The sequence below is a fragment of the Ranitomeya variabilis genome, chromosome 4, assembly GCF_051348905.1.
Source record: "Ranitomeya variabilis isolate aRanVar5 chromosome 4, aRanVar5.hap1, whole genome shotgun sequence".
In the NCBI taxonomy this organism is placed as follows: Eukaryota; Metazoa; Chordata; class Amphibia; order Anura; family Dendrobatidae; genus Ranitomeya; species Ranitomeya variabilis.
In genome coordinates this window covers 226,972,447-226,993,465 of record NC_135235.1, presented here as the reverse complement: position 1 = coordinate 226,993,465, position 21,019 = coordinate 226,972,447, and the positions used below count along the sequence as shown (strand labels likewise).

The following is a 21,019-nucleotide window of genomic DNA, read 5'->3' as shown; positions in this document are numbered from 1 at the left end:
AAAATCTCAGCTGTTTTCCAATTCAATCAGAAGAAAATAAATCAATCATGTGCATGAGATTTCTGTAATTTCATAGCTTTTTCTGGCACTGTAAAAAGCAGCTTTTAATTTGCATAAAAAACACAGCAAAAAAAAAAAATCTTCAAAAATGCAACGTGTGAAAATAACTTTAGAAAACCTCTTAAAAAAAAGTCTTGGATTTCTCATGAAAATCAAGTCATATTTTCCAGCATCAAAAAGATATAAAAAAACTGATTCTCAATAAATTCAAATTCGTTATAATTTCCAAAAATGTTTGGAATTTAGTAATTCCAAATTTGGGGAAATTTTATTCTAGCAATTTTTGAAAATGGAAGCCAGCGGTAGAGCTGGGAAATTCATGTTGTCAAGACATCAGAAATTTAATTGAGGTTTGGTCAACGCTGACAGAGAGTGAAGAGGAGACCAATGGCAGAGTGGAGTGGGGGCCTTACAAAGCTATCGGGGGATCAGGTGAAGAACTAGGTGATTATTATCATTACTGTTATTTCACCCCTTTCCAGGCCGATCCATTTTTTATACTACAGGGTTGGGAGACCTTAGAGCATAATAAATCAGTGTTTTTGTTTTATTTTTGTTTTTTCTTGATTTTTTTTTTTAACAGCAATCGAGTCTCATTCAATTTTTCACAAGACCAGAGAAAATACCGGCACCAGATCCCCTATGTCTTGCCACCACAATATACCTCATCAACCTGCATAAAACCTCCGGTCCTTCTGGACGCCAGAACAATTGTCCAGAAACAGAAAAAAGGTGGTACTCACCCTCCAAATAAAATGTATAATCTTTCATCTTGTAAAAAAGTTGGAGCGGGAGAATAATAGAACACTCTTAGGACAATGGCCATTTCTCCCCATCTGCGCTTCAACGGGTCCTATACTTCTGTTGACCCCCAGGAAGCGCAAAGCGGCCATCGTCCTTGGAAGTGTTCCACTATTCTCTTGCTGGAACTTTTTTACAAGATGAAAAATGTAACGTTTTATTTGGAGGGTGAGTGCCACTTTTTTCCTCTTTCTGGATAATTTTCTCATTTAACTTTATTGTGAATCAAAATTTCCCTACAGATTATGAGCGAATCTTCCAAATTGAAATTTTCTCTCCAAATTCCTAAATCAGTTGTATATTTTTTGTGTAAGTGGTTGAGGTGCATTTCACAAAGTCATAAGTTATAATTAATGGAAACAGTTTTTTCAAAACAAGAGTAATTTTTTTTTAATAAATGAAGTTCTATTATTTCATTTCCTGGATATTTTAGTGGCAAAATTCAATAAGAAAAAAAATGAAAGAATAATATAAATCAAATTCTACACTGTACACAGTGGTCATCCTTTTTGGCCTACTGCATCCAAAGATCCCAAATACGGTAACTGTTAGAAGAAAAAGTTCATCAGCAGGAGACACACGATGGCCGGAGTCAGGAGAACTTTATGGACACTTATGCCACCACTAGTGCAGGTGAACTTCACTTCGGCTGCTGTACTTCCAATATATTCTGTCCATTTCCCAAGATCACAGATGGATTTTGTTGCACATCCCCTGATGGCTGTTTTAATAGATCCTAAAAAGATAAAAAAATTAAGTCAATATTACACCTTATCTAGGAACATGGTCTGACCTTTAACGTTTTCTCATTGGCAGCAGAGACCATTTACAGTTGAGTTTTCATTTTATATATTTTCATGGAAAACTCCTTTTTTCTGTCGTACAGTATTCAGAAATTAGGTTTATGGAATATAGTTTATATTAGTCTCTTGTATTTCTAAATGAAAAGCTTGATAATAGAGATGGGAAAATTTATTCAAGTGGGATTTCACAAAAATCCACATTTTCTGGAATTTAGATTTTTTTTTCAGTTCACGCCGTGCCATTTTGTTGAATTATAAAGGGCTGCCAAAAAAAAAGAAGAAAGAATCACCTAATTGTTCCTTTGTGGTGCTGCACTTGCTGCCAGCTACTTGCTGTCCATTTCCTACGTGTTACTCCTTTCTGCAGTCACATGCCACATCTCGGGCCTTCACTCTAGGCGTGATCAGGCCACTATGCATCATAAGGTCATGACATACGTTGTTATGTCATGACATACATTGTGCTGGCATGAGGCACAGGAATGTCCTATGCCTGCTCATGTCTGGAAGTCCTGGCCTAGAATGAAGAGGCTGGAGATGGCATTGGATGCCGGAAAGATCAGCCACGGAGCAGCAGACAGAGGGCAGTGGGGGGTGGGGGTGGTAGGACCGGTGAATGGGTTGGTGAATATTGAGGTTCTTTTTTATTATGCTATAGGGTCTACAGAGACAAAGGAAGAAAATGAAAAAGAGAAAGAAAAGGAAGAAAGGAAAATAAAGGAAAGGAAAAGGATAGGACAGGGCAGAAAAGAAAAGGAAAGAGAAATGGAAAAAAAGAAACAAAAGGAAAGAAGAGGGAAGGAAAGAAAGGCAAAGGAACACAAAAGAAAGGAAGGGAAAGGAAACAGGGAAAAAGAAAGGAAAGGAAAGGAAAATAGAGGAAAAGAAAAGGATAGGACCGGACAGAAAAGGAAAGGGAAGGAAAGAAAAAAAAACAAAAGGAAAGGAGAGGGAAGGGAAGGAAAGGAAAGAAAGGAAAAGGACACAAAAGGAAGGAAGGGAATGGAAACAGGGAGAAAGAAAGGAAATGATAAAAAGGAAGGGAAACAAAGGGAAATTAAAGGAAAGGAAAAAGACAGAAAAGGGAAAGGGCAGAAAAGGAAAAGGAAGGTAAAGGAAAGATAAGGAAAGGAGAGTGAAGGAAGGGAAAGGCAAGGAAGGCCAAGGAAACAAAGGAAAGGAAGGGAAGAAAAGAAAAAGAAAGAAAAGGAAAGAAAAGGAAAGGAATTGAACCAAAGGGAAAGGAAAGCAAAAGAAAAGGAGAGGAATGGGAAGGGAAAGGGGAAATGAAAGTCAAGTGTCTATGAGCATGTGCAGTAGAAATCTCCGCTGCCCTGAAGTTTATGACAAAAGTGATTCTCAGGTCCCAGCACAAAGCTTCCTACAGCAAATAAAGGAAGATGTGGAGATTATGACTGCACCTGCTCACAAGCACCTGCCTGAATATTCATGGTTCTGCCAGTGTAACAAGATAGCAGCCATTTCATTGTACTGTAATCATTATCTCCATAGACAAAACAAGAAAGATTCGCTAATTTAATTCATTTAGAAATTATGTTATCACAATATTTTCTATATTTACTTATTTTTTTAATAAATTATTTTTCTATTTTCTTTTCACATGCACAGTACATCTCTTTTTCTAGCCTCCTTGTGTTCATTTTCAAAAATCTTATTTAGAGATCAGATCAGTCTTTGCCTTCGGTTCCTTTTTTACAGTGATTAATAAAAGATAAATTATTTTTGGTACCTGCTTTTGTTCTTTGGAGCAAACACATATGTTCAACCCCTGTACACTGCATTGTTTCTGAAGTGTAACACCAGTCGGAGTCACCAGATATGCAGGAGCGGCAGACGAGTCCATTCTTGGTCATATTCATCTTGGGCACTGGAGTTGAAGGGGAGAGAAATGGAAATAAAATCAGATCTTACTGTTATTACTTTAACACTATAAAGTTTTTCATGTATGAACCTATGAAGAATTTTCAGCATTCATTCATCCTTCTCTTTGCTAAAGGGGTTGTCCTTCTGCCAAAGCCTACAGTGGTCGCCGTCTCCATGGACTGAAGTCAAGTGATCCATGCAATACACAGACACTAGTGGCTCTCCAGTGCCAAATCTGACTTATGGTAACAGCCTTTTGCTCTAACTAATTGATTCTAGAGGTAACACATGACATTTGCTATCTGGGCAAATATAGAGACAGAAATCCCATTTACGCTCAAACGTTGTTGTCATACATTTAAGCAGAAGTCATTGAGCAGGAGTAGAAATATGAGTCCCAACAGGATCACAATCTACTGTATCCTTAAAGATGTTGGATGGGGATGAATTCAGGGCTGTTTGCAGCCGTTCATGTTCTTCCACCATCAATTTCTTCATGTACTTTATGTACTGATGCACAGTCATAGGGCCTTTCCCGAAACTGTACCCGAAACATTGGTAGCATTCAATTGTGCAATATGTATTGGTTTCCTGAAGTCTTATGATTTCCCTTTTCTAAAACAAAGGGCCAAAGTCGACCCCATTACAAGCCTACAATATTACCCATTCCTCCACCATACCGCACAGTGGGCACGATGAAGCCAGGTGGGTATCACTCTCCTCGCATTCACTAAACTCAGACTCCTCCTCCATCAGATGCCAGATAGAGAAATGCGATTTGCCATTGCACGGAAAACGTCCTGTACTGGCAGCTTTACATCGCTCCATCTGACGCTCGGCATTGTGCTTGGTGATGAACAGCTTCATGCAGCTGCTCGGCCATGAAGCTCCTGGTGTTTGTGCTGATACCAGAGGAGGTCTGGGTTCTGGAGTTGTGAGGTCAGCAGAGCGGTGGTAATTTTTCTGTCCTCTGCTCCTCATCCCTCTACCCCTATGACCTTACGGGGTCTTCCCTCATGCCTAAGTTGCTGCGGTTCCTTCAACTACTCAATAATATCACTCACAGGTGAACGAGGAAGATTCAGTAGAAAGAAATATCATGAACAGACTTATTACACCAATGGCTCCTATTATAGGACCGCGCTGGTATAAGTAATCTCTGCACCACCGGCCATTATGTCATGTTAGTAAAGTCAGAAGATATGGTGGGGGTCGGATGTTTTCGACTGGGTGTGAGGGGCAAGATGATATACACTGGGGGTGATGAGGAACCAGAGGTTATACACCCGGAGGGGGGGATGATTGGCCGTAGGTTATACACTGGGGCAATGAAGCTGTAGGATATACAATTGTGGCTAATCAGACTGTAGGAGAAATCACGATTAAATTATTAAGATATGTGTCTCAGTACTCTTCTTCATATAGTGTAGTTAGTATGGTTGAAAAATCACATAAATCGACCAATCTCAATACATTCTTTGCAATGAAGCAGAAACCAATTATTACACCTAAAAAGTCTACATTGTAGAAAAAAAATTTCTTCGAATCTACATCTGTCAAATAGAATGAATCCCTGAGTCAGAGATCCATCTTAGGTGATCTCTTAAGGTACCTTCACATTAAGCGACGCTGCAGCGATAGCGACAATGATGCCGATCGCTGCAGCGTCGCTGTTTGATCGCTGGAGAGCTGTCACACAGACCGCTCTCCAGCGACCAACGATGCCGAGGTCCCTGGGTAACCAGGGTAAACATCGGGTTACTAAGCGCAGGGCCGCGCTTAGTAACCCGATGTTTACCCTGGTTACCAGCGTAAAATGTAAAAAAAACAAACAGTACATACTTACATTCGCGTCCCCCGGCGTCCGCTTCCTGCACTGACTGAGCGCCGGCCCTAACAGCAGAGCGGTGACGTCACCGCTGTGCTGTGCTTTCACTTTCACTTTACGGCGCTCAGTCAGTGTGGGAAGCGGACGCCGGGGGACACGAAGGTGAGTATGTACTGTTTGTTTTTTTTACATTTTACGCTGGTAACCAGGGTAAACATCGGGTTACTAAGCGCGGCCCTGCGCTTAGTAACCCGATATTTACCCTGGTTACCAGTGTAAAACATCGCTGGTATCGTTGCTTTTGGTGTCAAACACGACGATACACGGCGATCTGATGACCAAATAAAGTTCTGAACTTTGTTCAACGACCAGCGATATCACAGCAGGATCCTGATCGCTGCTGCGTGTCAAACTAAACGATATCGCTAGCCAGGACGCTGCAACGTCACGGATCGCTAGCGATATCGTTTAGTGTGAAGGTACCTTTAGACATGTTACTTTAATCCTCTTTACAACTATCTCATTGAATTAACTATTGACGCCATTTTGCATTTGTCTTTGTTCATTTGCCACTTTGTGATCGGTTTCTGCAGTAAAACGTTAAGAAGAAGCATGAGCAATGTATTGGCTTAAGAATAGACAAAATGATTAACAAGGGCAGCAAAAGGCATTTAGGAGGGGAGTGCAATTTTTTGTTCATTTACCACTTTAAGGCCTCCTTCACACGTCCTGATGATTGCTGTACAGGAAAATCAGTACTGGTGAGATCTGTGGCTCGTGTGTACTTATGTGACATCCATGTGTCATCCATGTGTCAGTGTGTACGTGTGTTACATCAGTGTGCCATTCATGAAACACCTACCGGTGCCTGGGAAGAAGTGGTACAGTTAGCGCTGATCCCAGGCACCAGCTGCTGAAGGCAGATCTCATCATTGTGTCTTGCTTGCGCTAAGATCAGCGCAACCAGAAGACAATTGTGGGAGTTGTATTAAGCACCCGCTGTGTCCCTCCTGTGTAAAATAAAGAATTAGATAATAAAACATATTGTGGGCTCCTGTGCAATTTTTATAACCAGCAGAGGGAAAGCCCATTGTCGGGGGCTGACATTACTTATCTGGGACAAGGGACAATATCCCATAAAGTTTCAAGTCTATTAGTAACAGTTCACAGCTGTTTGCTTAGCCTTTACTGGTGAATTTACTGGGATTCTCAGAAAAAAATGATGAAGGGTTCCCCTATAACTTCAACCTGCAAAGACTAAACAGACAGCTGTGGGTTGATATTATTAGCTTGGGAAGTAGTCAGAGATATTTCCACCCTCCAGGCTACCAACATTACCCCACTTGCCACCGCCACAGAACAAGTGGGAAGAATGAGGCTAAGAGCCAGATTTGGTGCATTTTATGAATGCGCCATTTATAGAGCAGCTGAGGGCTGATTTTGGTAGCCTGGGAGTGGGGACAATATCCATGGCCCATTCCTAGTTTATTAATATCAACCCAGTGCTGTCTGTTTAGCCTTTGCTGGTTTGAATTAATAGAGAGGACCTATGTCATTTTGTTTCTGGCGTCCCCTGTAAATTCACAAATAAGGGATAAGCAAACAGATGACAGCTGTTGTTAATAGATAGACCCACATGGAGTATTGTCCTTTGTCCCAGATTATTAATATCAGCCCCCAGCTGTGGGCTTTCCCCCTGCTGGTTATGAAAATTGCGCCAGAGCCCACTCCATTTTTCAAATGTAATTATTTATTTTCTACAGAAGTTACACAGCTGCTGATTGTAACTCCCATGATTGTCTCCTGGTTACATTGATCTTAGCGCGAGCAGCCGGCCAGCACCTTGCTCCTGGCTACATTGATCTTAGTGTGAGCAGCCGGCCAGCACCTTGGAACAGCATGAACTGTACTGCTTCTTTCCAGGCTCCAGGACGTGTCACGCTAATAACACGCAGATATAATCTGTTAGTCATCAGTGTGCATATGTGCAGCATGCATTTTGTCCAGTGTTACACAAAAAAACTGACATGTCTGAGGGTATTTCACACGGACACGCAGTCCGTGTGAAAAATCTGACATCTGTGCACCACCATTGAATACAATAGGTGTTCTTATGTCTGTACTTGCTGTCCTTAAAAAACAGGCCGCATGCAGACATAAAAAATGGAAGTGTGAAGGGGGTATGAACCAGTACTGTGCACACCCGCCAGAAGACATCTGTAATAATGCGGGATTTTGGCTCTGCTATTACCAATGGACCATAGAGTCAATCCATTTTTTCTTTTACCAAATTACAGGTGCATGTAGAAAAAAAAGCAGAAATGAATGACTTACATGAAGGAACATTAGAATTACAGTTGTCAGTGTTGCAGCATGAAATGGCCATCCTCATATATCCATTCTGTATGGTCATGCTGCCTGTGAAGTTACATTGAGATGACGGTGTGCATGACCTGATGAAACTCGTAGACGACAGTGAACCTACAAATAAACATAGCAAATATTTTTGTTTTTACTGAATTAAAAAAATCAGTGTTCATTCAAATCAATGGGTTGTAATTTTACTACAGGACATGTCCGCTATAAAGAAAGAAAAACTCTAAAATCAGGGCAAGAGATGTGGATCCAGAATAGAGGACCTCCCCTCTAATAATTACAAATTCTCCAACAGGGTTTATGGGAATGGATTTTCCGTAGACAGCAATCTCTTCAATGCTTTGTGTGGTGAAAAGGGATACTGGGTGTCAGCATTTTTTAAAGTCCCTTTAATTTTGGCCAAAGGGTAAGGAGATAGACAAGTGAAAAGATGCACATAGTTAATGGGTACCTGTCACCAGAAAAAAAGACTATTAACCTGCACAAATGGTCTTAATCATGGGGAAGGCGCCGGCGTTTGTCCAGTCACTGATTTGAGTCACCGTTGAGTATATCAAATGACGGCTGTAGCCGCACCCCCAGCCCTGACTGACATTCACTGGGGCAGGCTGTTAGTAAAGGCTGGGGGAGCAGTTACAGCCGCCACTCTATTTACTCAGTGGTATACAAGTGCTGACCCATAGTGTAGTTAATACATGGTCCTCCTCAAATACCCAATGCGTGTTTCGCGTGTTGCTTTCTCATGGCAGCCACTAAGTCTCACCTTGACTAGCCTCACAGGTGGAAATGAGTGAATAAATCCAAGTGAAATTGAAGTCTGATCAAAGTTTACAAAAATCCACAATTGTCAAAATGTAGATTTTTTGGGGGGGAATTTGGTTCCGTGTGGATTTGGCCTGTGGCCCACCATTTTACTGACTGGTAGAAATCCATCAAAATGTTAAACATTTTTAAGAAAATCCTTACTGCTCACTTCTCCCAGTCCTCCCTGTTGCTCATCCTGTCCTCATCAAAACCGGAAGTCTTGGCCTAGCGTGAAGGGCCCAGGAGGATTCTGTGCAAGGTCATGGCATCATAATGTTATGGTGTGTGATGTGACCTTGCAAGAACCTGAGCAGAACCCTACTGGTGCACATCAAAGCCATAAATCTTGGATAATCGTGAGAAGTCTGTGGATTTCAGCTTGAGCTGCAGCAATCTGAAGCTGTGGTGAAGACGGGTGAAGGTGAAGAGCAAAGAGCCAGAGAAGTGAGCGGAGGGTGAGTATAAATATTTGGTTTATTTTTTACATATTACATTTATTATGCTCTGTGGTCTTTTAATATCCCTTTTGTAATAAGAGATATTAAATAGGTTGTCCACTACATTTAAATTGATGGCCTATCCTTAAGATTGCTCCTCAATGTCTGATCGGTGCTGGTGCGACACCCGGCACAATTGCCGATCATCTGTTTTTGGTGTCAGAGGCAGTTAGAACTGCTCAGTCACAGAGCTGCACAGCACAGGTCTAGTGCTGGAATAGTGGCTGTGGCAGGATACTGCACATTAACCCCCTATAGATTTGAATAGGGGGCGGATGTGCAGTACCCTGCGCGGCCACTATAGAGTTGATGGAGCTGTGCGGTTCTGTAACTGAGCAGTTCCATCTGCGGCTGACGTCAAGAACAGCTGATCAGTGGGGTGGTGGGTATCACACCTCCACATATCAGACATTGATGACCTATCCTAAGTACAGGCTAGTAAATGAAAAAATAGTGGACAACATCTTTAATTTTGCATAGAATAACTTTCAAATTGCCTGGGAAAATACACTCAAATATGCAAATTAGAATTTTTCCTGACCCACTCATGTCTTCTCACAGGGACTGTCCTGGGGTATACTCATAGAGGCTGCTGAATACTCTTTTGGTCTTTGCAACTAGACTCCTTGCTAGTCTAGTGGCATCTCTATCAGTCACTCTAAGTGGCAACTCTTGGACTCTTCTCTGATTCCTTCTTACCACCATTGATGATTTTTTTTATCAGTCCATGTAATAAAATTGGGCAGAACTCTGCACCATCACTGCCAATATAGCCAGCTCACCAGGTAAGTCAAATTGTGACAGGTGCACGGAACTCCATTCTGATGAAACATGCACACAGATGCAAAAAAGCATCGTGCATTACAGCTCCTAATGTAAAATCCAAGCTTTATTGTAACATAATTAAAATTCCATGACACTTCAATAAAATACCCAGAATGGAGAAAAAAATGACGTGTGACCCTGTGATCCTAATCAGAGAACCGATAAGAACTGCAGGAGTCTGATCGAAACGCATCACTTTTCTACTCATCTATGGGTATTCTATTGGAGTACCATGGCATTTTAATCAAGTAACAAAAAAGCTTGGATTTTACATTAGGTTTTTTTGTAACCATCACATTGCCCCTGTCATCAGTTCCTGCTGTCAAAAGATGGGAGAGACAGAGATGATAGTGTAATGAAGAGATAATGTGGCAGCCATGGTCGTATTTCTGTCCAGCCGCTACACCAATGCCTCCACCTTGTGCCAGTCATTGTACTGGTTATCCATTCACTACAGAATACAATACCAACTTATCTTTCTCACCCACAATGCTTTCCATAGTTCTGCATGTACCTCCTGCCTCATCTCTGTCTATCACCCTACCCGTGCCCTCCATTCTGCAGCTGATCTATGATTAACATTCTCCATAATCCAAATCTCTCAACACCATCTCCAAGACTTCTCTTCTGCTGCACTAGTTTTCTGGAATGCACTACCCTGGGCAGATTGTCTAATACCTAGGCCTACATTTTAAACGTGCTTCAAAAACATATTTCTTTAGACACTTAATTGATCTAACTTTTCTCTGTTCCCTCTTTCTAAATTTTTCTCAGACTCTGGTCCTTTCTACTCATCCGTGTCCACATCTTTCATACACTCAATAGCACTTGGCAACTGTACCTAGAGAGATCCAGGCTGGTGACTGGATCATGCAGTTCTGTTTTAAATACCCAATTTATTATAATGATGAGTGGATCATAAATGACAAACACTTTTTACATATTATGTCTCCCCCTATTTCCTTATAGATTGTAAGCTTGTGAGTAGGGACCTCACTCCTCCTGTAACTGGTGAACAAGGTGTTACTTTGTCATGTCTTTATTGTTTGTATATGTCCCCACTTAATTATAAAGTTGTGACGCTAAGTCGTATCTCACGGATGAGCCGAGAGTCGGGATAGTCAAGGAGTCCAAGTTCAAAAGCCACGAGGGTACATCATAAACAAAGGGAAAAGACAAAAGTGTAGTTAGTAGATTAGTTGGGAAGGGGAAAGAGAAAGAAGTGTGAATACAAATTAACTTTTATTTCTTATTTAGTAAATAGTTATGTTAAAAACCATTGTGGATGCACATAGGATCCCAGCAATTAAGATTGTTGTCACAGCTGTGATACACTAGGTCCCGATAATATGCTATTATGTAGAAAAAATATTTCTTTAGATAGGATTCCTGACCATGATCCCTTATAAATAACTAGTCATGTTATTAAACCTTCATATTAATTATGTATATGATCACCATTCATACTGGGAGCATAGTGCATCAGAACAAAGGGTTAAACAAACAGTTGGTCAGAATGAGGTCCAAGATCAGGCAGTGATAGATCAACAAGCAAAGCAATATGCACAGAGAAACTTAACCACACTAAGCTGAAGCTACAGCTGACAGATCTCTTTGACTGCCAGCCTAGTTATGTAGCTGAGTAATCAAGGGAACATGGAGCACCTGACGAGAGATCAGCACCTCCCAAAGAACAGGGAGCACCTGACAAGTGCTCAGCACCTCACAGGGAACAGGGAGCACCTAACCAGAGCTCAGCACCTTCCAGGGATCATGCAGAACCTGATGAGAGCTCAGCAACTCCCAGAAAACAGGGAACACCTAACGAGAGCTCAGCAATTCCCAGGGAACAGGTAGCACCTGACGAGAGCTCAGCAACTCCCAGGGAAAAGGGAGCAACTGGTGAGAACTCAGCACCTCCCAGGGAACAGGGAGCACCTGACAAGAGATCAGCAACTCCCAGGGAACAGGGAGCACCTGACAAAAACTCAGCACCTCCCAGGGAACAGGGAGCACCTGACGAGAGCTCAGCACCTCCCAGGAAACAGGGAGCACCTGACGAGTGCTCAACACCTCACAGGGAACAGGGAGCACCTAACCAGAGCTCAGCACCTTCCAGGGATCATGCAGAACCTGATGAGAACTCAGCAACTCCCAGAGAACAGGGAGCACCTAACGAGAGCTCAGCAACTCCCAGGGAAAAGCGAGCAACTGATGAGAACTCAGCACCTCCCAGGGAGCACCTGATGAGAGTTCAGCAACTCCCAGGGAACAGGGAGCAGCAAACGAGAGCTCAGCACCTCTTAGTTTCAGACTGGACAACTGAGCTGTCAATCAAAATACAGACAGCTCAGCATGCCCCTGCATCAGACTAGATGACTGAGCTATGAATCACAGCATCTTAAGACACACTGAGGGGTGGAATCATTATAAAAGTGCTTTGGAATATGTTGTCTCCATAGAAATAAAAATGTGTTATTACTATGATGATATACTTGCCATCCTTTGAATTCCTAACCATTATATACTGAAATCCAATGTTGACTGAGTGTTGCTCTCACAGATGCTGGAATTGTAACATTGCATTAGTGTAGATAATCCTCTGTGAGCTAAAATGCAGATTTAATCTCTTACCTGTCTTGATACTTTTCTATAATCTCACAGTAGACATAAGATGTTTTAGCCTAGTCTCCAGATTCTTAGCTTACAGAAGATTGTCTCGACTGGATACAATTGTAACAATTTCTCAGCTCTGACAATTATTAGGTCTTTATACGTTTTCAGCCTCTGGATGTAACAGGAATCTGTCCATTCACTGACAACAGGTTGGGATTTTAAAATAGGAAGGAATTAAAAAAAAGCAAAATTGAATTCAGAACCACATTCATTGTCAAATAGTTCACTTAGGGTATATTCACACGTAAGTTTTTGAGAAGTTTTGAAGATGAAATAGCAGAAACTAAGCAGAAAGTGTCCAAGTCCTGAAAACTCAAAAACTTGCAGTATCGGCTCAATTTCTGCTCCAAAAAGTTGAAAAAAAGATCAATGTGCACATACACTTAGAGTCAATGACGCTGTTGTACTTATTATTTGACGCTGTTGTACTTTTTATTAAAATACCTGTTACATTGGTTTTATGATTCTATTTGAAAGTTGTCATGACTGAAGATATAAAAGGAAGAAGAGACAAAATAACTGCTCTATAAGGTCAGTCTCACACGTCCAGAAAATTCTGGTTCTGGAAAAATTGGTACCGGAGTTATCCATGTCCGTGTGTCCGTGTGCTCACGTGGCACATCAGTGTGGCACACGTGCGGCAGCCATGTGCCGACTGAGGACCACACGGACCATGCAGGAGACAGCGCTAGATTAAGCGCTGTCCCCCCTGCGTGTGGTGCTGAAGCCGGCATTCATTCCTTCCTTCTCCCCAGCAGCATTCGCTGGAGAGAAGGAATTAAAAATCTAGTTTTTTTTTATTTTTTTGTGTTTAAAATAAAGTTCCTAGTCACCTCCCGCCTCCCATCCCCTGTGCGCCCGCCCGCTGGCATTAAAATACTCACCCAGCTCCCGCGATGCTTCCTCTCAGCGCCGCAGCTTGTCCTGTGTGAGCGGTCACATGGTACCGCTCGTTACAGTGATGAATATGCGGCTCCACCCCCTTTAATGGGTCCATGTGATCCGTGCACTCCCACGAACACTGACATGTCTCCGTGTTTTTCAAACGGACACATGGTCCGTGAATACACGCTGACATGTGCAGAGACACATTGATTTTAATGTGTCTACGTGAGTCATTGTCTCCGGTACGTGAGAAAACTGTCACCACACGTACCGGAGCCACTGACGAGTGAAACAGGCCTAAGGGTAATTCAGGTCATCCAATAAAGGCCTGAGTCCATCAACCCCACCAGAACTCAAAAAAAGTAGAAAGGACATAGGATATATAATATCAAAAAGTCATCTTATTTATCAAACAAGCTAAACAAAGGCTTAGATGTTTGTTGAAACGTTGTTGTTTTTTTAGAATGATGGACCTAATGATGGAGATAATCTTTTACAAGGAATTACAAGGCATTCACAAGCGGAGTTTCGAAGTAAGCACATCAGCCTCCTCAAGTCTACTAAATCTTATATTGAGAAATGCAATGGTATAACTCACCAGCACGACTGTCGGAGTAAACGGTTCCACACAATTGTCCAGAAGAACAAGACACGCTGCTGCCCGTGCATGAAGTCGTGTCAGACATACAGTGCGTGCACGAGAGAGCATCACCTAAATCACAAACAGCACATCGATCAGCCCATTGCTCTATGACAATGTTATAGTATTTATCAACACTTTTTGGAAATACTGCAAATTTATTTTTAGTATTTATTATTGTATAACTTTTATTATTATCATTAATATTATTCTATAATTATTATTATTATCCAGATAATGAGCAAGTGCAATATATTTCTGGCGCTTGCTTCTGGACTTTAACCAGAGCAGGGTTAAAGCTCCTTCTCTTGCAATCTACCTGAAACAGTTCCAGTCATGACTGTCACACATGGCTATGGACAATGGGAGAAGGCAGACGCTGTTTATCACCACTGTCTTCTCCTTTGGGTACATAGCACTTGGCAAGTAACAGATTTATTTCATAAAAACAAAATATCTACTTATAGTAGGAATTCACATGACCGTAAGAACTTTTTAACAGGTTATTGGGAGGAAAAAGTATAAAACAAAAAAAAAAAATGTTGAAAAATGTAACAATTTTTTTCAATAGTGCAGTAAGAATACAAGACTTTACTTATACAGGGTCACATTCAAAGAAATTACATAATAAGGTGTGAAGACAGTAATATATTAGATACAATTTACATATTTTTTTTTCTAAAATAAATACAAGAATAAAAATAGGACAAATATGTAAATATATTATTTTTAAAAATGATAAAAATACAAATATTGGTGTTATTGATGTAAATACATCTATTACTGCACTGGGAATGGATCAGATATACAGTGGATCGATTAACTAATTACATAGGTTAAAAAGATTTTTTTTTGTATATTATTGTTGATGAATACTTAATGATTTTTTTTTCTTAAATATTTATTATTATTTTGCAAGTATTGTTTCACATACCATAAATATAATAGCGATAGAGTATAAATACGTAATCAAGTTTATTCATATACAATTTATCTAAATCCACTCTTTTCGTATATCTTTTCTTAGAAGAACCCATTACTGTGAATTAGAGCACATGGGATGTCTATAAGAAACTAAGAAAAACATCTTAAAACATAGAAAAAAAACAGCAAAATTGGTAGAAAAAAAAAAACTGAAGAAAAAAAACAAACAAAAATATTTCAGAATCTCGATAGTGAGTTAAGAGTATGTATTCAGTATGCCTCTCTATGGAGAATTTTTTTTAATATTATCCCGTCTTCTTGAGATTGTTGCCTTTTCTATTACCTGCAATTGTAACGGAGCAATAGTGTGCACTAACCAACTTATTGCTAATGGTTGGCGGTCTTTTATGCAGATCAATAGGGGGCTTTTAAATTTGATATTATTGCGATATGTTTGACGCAAAAAATTCTTTCAGTTCTTTGGCGCTGATAAAATAACAACACCTATACTTACCTCCAATGCCGGCGCTGTTCCAGCGGTGCCGGCGCTGTTCCAGCGGTGTCGGCACTCGCGTTCCCAGGGCTCATGTGCGGTTATTATGACAGGTAAGCCTTGCGCCAAGTCAGTGCCGGCTGCACTGTCCACCACCTTTGGACGAATCAAGAGGAAGTCTGCTCTCTGACTTCCTCTTGATTTTCGATTTGATCTAAGGTAAGTACAGTGAAGCAAGTTCTGATTTGGCGCATGTGAGACGAGGGAACATGAGTGCCGATGCCGCTAGAACCCGTTGGCATCGGAGGTGAGTAGAAATGTTTTCATTTTATTGGCGCCAAACATTCAGAGCAAGAAGGGAATTATCTTAGAAATGGACAACCCCTTTAATGAAAAAAAATATAAAATTAGGACTGATAAAAAGTGAGGAGACAAAAATGCAAAAATAAGTAAAATACATAAATATTAGAGTGTATTATTACTGTGGTCAATGAATTCGAGGACCAAGACCCATTATGGGACCAGTAGATGTTGTAAAAAATATCTTATTAAATGTAAAAAAAAAACATATCCAATTTTGACCTTAATGACCAGGCCAAATAGTTGAAATCTGAGCAGTGCCACTAATAACTCTGAAATGCTTCAATGGATGCCGGTGATTCTGAGAATATTTTTTCGTGACATATTGTACTTTATGATACTAGTAAAATTTGTTCGATATGACTTGCGTTTATTTTTTAAAATATTGGAAATTTGGCAAAAATGTAGAAAATGTTCAAAATGTTTTCAAAATTTTAGTTCTTATGCCCTTAAATCAGAGAGATATGTCACAAAAAATAGTTTCATAAAATACATTGTGCCCCTATAAAGTGTAGAGCCTCATATATTGTACTGCCCCCTTACATTGTGCCCCAATAAAGTGTAGTGCCTCATATATTGTATCACTCCCATACATTATGCCCCTATAAAGTGTAGATCCCCCATATATTGTACCGCCCCCATAAATTGTGCCTCAATAAAATGTAGAGCCTCATATATTGTGCTGACCCAAACATTGTGCCCCAATAAAGTGTAGAGCCTCATATATTGTACTGCCCCCATACATTGTGCCCCATTAAAGTGTAGAGCCTCATATATTGTACTGCCCCCATACATTGTGCCCCTATAAAGTGTAGAGCCTCATATATTGTACTGCCCCCATATATTGTGCCCCATTAAAGTGTAGAGCCTCATATATTGTACTCCCCCATACATTGTGCCCCAATAAAGTGTAGAGCCTCATATATTGTACTGCCCCCATACATTGTGCCCTTATAAAGTGTAGAGCCTCATATATTGTACTGCCCCCATACATTGTGCCCTTATAAAGTGTAGAGCCTCATATATTGTACTGCCCCATACATTATGCCCCAATAAAGTGTAGATCCCCCCATATATCATACCACTCCCATAAATTGTGCCCCTATAAAGTGTAGATCCCCCCATATATCATACCACTCCCATAAATTGTGCCCCTATAAAGTGTAGATCCCCCCATATATCATACCACTCCCATAAATTATGCCCCAATAAAGTGTAGATCCCCCCATATATCATACCACTCCCATAAATTGTGCCCCTATAAAGTGTAGGTCCCCATATATTGTACTACCCCATACATTTTCTACTATCACACAGTAAAATGCTTTTTAGAAAAAGTAATTTTTTTCATCACCATATTCTGAGAGCTGTAACTTTTTAAGTTTTTGACGAGCAGAGCTGTATGAGGGCTTATTTTTGGGGGAATGAGTTGCAGTTTTTTCTATTGTACCATTTTGGGGCACATAACTTTTTTATCGTTTTTATTCAGATTTTTCAAGCACAGAATAAACAAAAACCAGCAATTCAGTTATTGTTTTTATTTTACTTTTTGGACCGTTCACCATAAAACCGATTTTTTCGTCGGGTCGGTACGATTTTTTCTTATGCTTTTGGTATTTTTACACACTAAAAACAATATTTTACAAAAATGAATTTTTGCATCCCCTTATTCTGAGAGCTGTAAGTAACGTTTTTATTTTTTTGCCGAATGGCTTTTTATTTGCAGGACGGTTTTGGCGTTTTCAGATATACCATTTTTTTTTTACTTTTTATTCACTTTTTTTGTGAGTCAGTATGATGAAAAGCGATATTTTTGGCATGCTTTTTAGTTATTTTTTTACGACGGTCGCCACACTGAATAAATAACGTGCCAGTTTTATAGAGCGGATCGTTCCGGATGCAGCGTAATCAAGTGTGTATACTTTTTGATTATTTTAGTTTTTTCACAAATGCTACGTTTTGGGTGGCGAAATGGCTTTTCGTGATTTATGTGTGCATTTTTGTGGGTTTTTTTTACATATTTTATTTCACTTTTTCACTTAGTCCCACTGTTGGGGCATGTATAATTTTTATCACTGATCTCATGCACTGCAGTACTTGTGTACTGCAATGCATGAGACCAGTCAGTGAGTCACCGTGAGACTCAGATTATAGCTGGATCTCACAGGCCACCGAACACTGGGGTCAACACATGACCTCAGGGTACCATGATAACCATCAGGAACCGCGTTTCTCATCAAGGGGGTCCGATGGTTACTAAAGGGGTCTTTTGACCCCCTTGTATCCACTTAGATACATTTAAGTGGTTATTCGGCCCCGATTGGCTTAAAAACCGATACTACAGGGTGTCATCTGTCATGAACAGTTGGCACCCGTGGGAATTGCCGCCGCCGGGCAGTGCTGAGGAAAAAGGACCTTAACGACCACCGTTAAAAGGAGTATCGGTGGTCATTAAGGGATTAATAATAAGAAATGTAGTTGTAAAAAAAGAAAAATCTCAAAAATAACACATATTTGAAAGCGCCATGTTTGTAATCAACGGCGGTATAAATCACCTATATAACGGTGCATTGTACCGCCCCATGGCGTATAGATGTTATAACAATCATATCAAATGGTGAAGAAGAGTCTAATAAAAACTGATCAAAAAGTTATAAGTTCTGAAAAATCGTGTGAAAAAAAAGCTTTTGTTTGCCATACGAAACACAAGCCATTGTACAATGGATGGAAAATTAGAATTTGGCCACCGATAAAAAAATGATTGTTTTTGCAATTGTGAGGTTATTGTACGTAATAATAAAACGATATAAATCTGTTATCACCAATTTGTTACTGACCCAAAGAATAAAGTTAACACTTTTGGGGGGATATATTAAGGAGTTTACACCCAAAATCAGGCATTAACAACATAATAACTCAGAATATTTTTGGCAGCTCAGAAATTGCACTTTTTAACTCACAGGTTAATGAATAATAATAATAACCATAATAATAATAATAGTGCAAAAACAAAAAACAGTAGTAATCTTATTAATAATAATAATAATAATAATAATAATAATAAGAATGATAATGCAAATATAAAAAAGGAATCATAATAATAACAATAATAATGCAAAAAAACAGTAATAATCTTAAAAATAATAATGAAAATGCAAAAATAAAAAAGAATCATAACAATAACAATAATAAAGCAAAAAAATAAATAATAATAATTATAATATTGATAAGAATACTATTGCAAAAATAAAAAAATAAAAAATTGCAAAAAAATGAAAAACAAAATAAAAATTCAAATTTGGAGGTTTTTGAAAATTCTTGCTTGTTGCTGCGAGAGCAGAGAGGAGAATCAGAATTCCAATCAGCGAGCTCATCGTTCTTCAACTGGGAACGTGTCTTATTGTGAGATGGAAACTTTGGATGAAGTACAGTACTTATCACTTAGGTTTTTGAGGAGTGGAGGTAGGATGGGCCTCAGTAATTCCAAACAATTAAAAATCTGCCCATTACTAAAAAAAGTCCCGGGCTGACTTCCGATATTATTCCGTTTACTTCTAACTGTGGCACACCCAAGTTAATGGAAAGGTGATGAGATTTAACTCTGCACTTGACTGCGGTAGTGTGATTAACAGGAAGCTGTAGACAGAAAATGACCGTTTGTTTCAGTAAGATAATTGTATTACATGTATTTTTTTTATTAGGAATGTTTTACATTTATAATATGATAATAATTTAAAAAAAATACTACGGTAGTCTTGTATAATTTGGCTCACACTTTCTTTAAAATTAGAGGCAGTAGATAACAAAAGAATCAACCATTCACAATAGATGATGTCACAGCTCACCTCTTCCTCCTCCTGTACAATGACAGATAACACCTATATATACAGTAGATAACACAGGATCCACCATTCAGGGTATGTGCACACGTCAGGATTTCTTGCAGAAATTTCCTGAAGAAAACCGGAAATTTTCTGCAAGAAATCCGCATTTTTGTTTTTGCATTTTTTTCCCGTTTTTTTCGCGTTTTTTTTTAGCATTTTGCAAGAGTAATTAGCTTGCAGAATGCTAAAGTTTTCCAAGCGATCTGTAGCATCGCTTGGAAAACTGATTGACAGGTTGGTCACACTTGTCAAACATAGTGTTTGACAAGTGTGACCAACTTTTTACTATAGATGCAGCCTATGCAGCATCAATAGTAAAAGATAGAATGTTTAAAAATATTAAAAAAATGGCTATACTCACCTGCAGACAGCCGATCTCCTCAGCGGCTTCCGTTCCTATAGATGGTGTGTGTATGTGCAGGACCTTCGATGACGTCGCGGTCACGTGACCGCGACGTCATCGCGGTCATGTGACCGCGACGTCATCGCAGGTCCTTCACACACACCATCTATAGGAACGGAAGTGGCAGCGTGCACCGATGAGAGGTGGGAAGACTCCGGGGGCCATCAAAGGTGAGTATATCACTATTTTTTTTTTAATTCTTTTTTTTTACCAATTATATGGTGCCCAGTCCGTGGAGGAGAGTCTCCTCTCCTCCACCCTGGGTACCAACCGCACATGATCTGCTTACTTCCCGCATGGTGGGCATAGCCCCATGCAGAAAGTAAGCAGATCAATGCATTCCTAGGTGTGCGGAATCCCCGCAATTCCGCAAATTTAATGAACATGTTGATTTTTTTTCCACGATGCGATTTTTTCGCGGAAAAAAATGCAACATTTGCACAAGAAATGCGGAATACACTGAAAATAATGGGAGGCATATGTAAGCGTTTTTTTGCGTCTTTTTCGCGTTTTTATCATGTTTTTATAGTGAAAAAACGAGAAAAAAACGCGAAAAATACTGAACATGTGCACATGGCCTCACAATAGATGATGTCACAGCTCACCTCCTCCTCCTGTACAATGACTGATAACACCTCTACATACAGTAGATAACACAGGGTCCACCATTCACAATAAATTATATCACAGCTCACCTCCTCCTCCTGTACAATGACTGATAACACCTCTACATACAGTAGATAACACAGGATCCACCATTCGCAATAAATTATATCACAGCTCTCCTCCCCCTCCTGTACAATGACTGATAACACCTCTATATACAGTAGATAACACAGGATCCACCATTCACAATAGGTGATGTCACAGCTCACC

At 39.9% G+C, this 21,019-nt stretch overlaps 1 protein-coding gene across 2 annotated transcripts; it reads right to left on the bottom strand.

The window, feature by feature from the left end:
* Window positions 1-638: 638 nt before the first annotated feature.
* On the bottom strand, window positions 639-19,372 carry LOC143770465 (phospholipase A2 inhibitor and Ly6/PLAUR domain-containing protein-like). Of its 2 annotated transcripts, none has more exons than XM_077260106.1 (5): window positions 19,179-19,372; window positions 14,038-14,151; window positions 7,711-7,857; window positions 3,415-3,552; window positions 639-1,597 (listed from the first exon to the last, which is right to left on the bottom strand). In XM_077260106.1, the coding sequence occupies exons 1-5, from the start codon at window positions 19,228-19,230 to the stop codon at window positions 1,410-1,412; spliced, it is 639 nt and encodes a 212-aa protein (XP_077116221.1). In that variant the 5' UTR covers window positions 19,231-19,372; the 3' UTR covers window positions 639-1,409. The 2 variants fall into 2 exon arrangements, with proteins under 2 accessions (XP_077116221.1, XP_077116220.1); XM_077260105.1 differs by lacking the exon at window positions 19,179-19,372 and adding an exon at window positions 15,014-15,160 and having other exon boundaries at window positions 1,231-1,597.
* Between the last annotated feature and the right edge of the window lie 1,647 nt (window positions 19,373-21,019).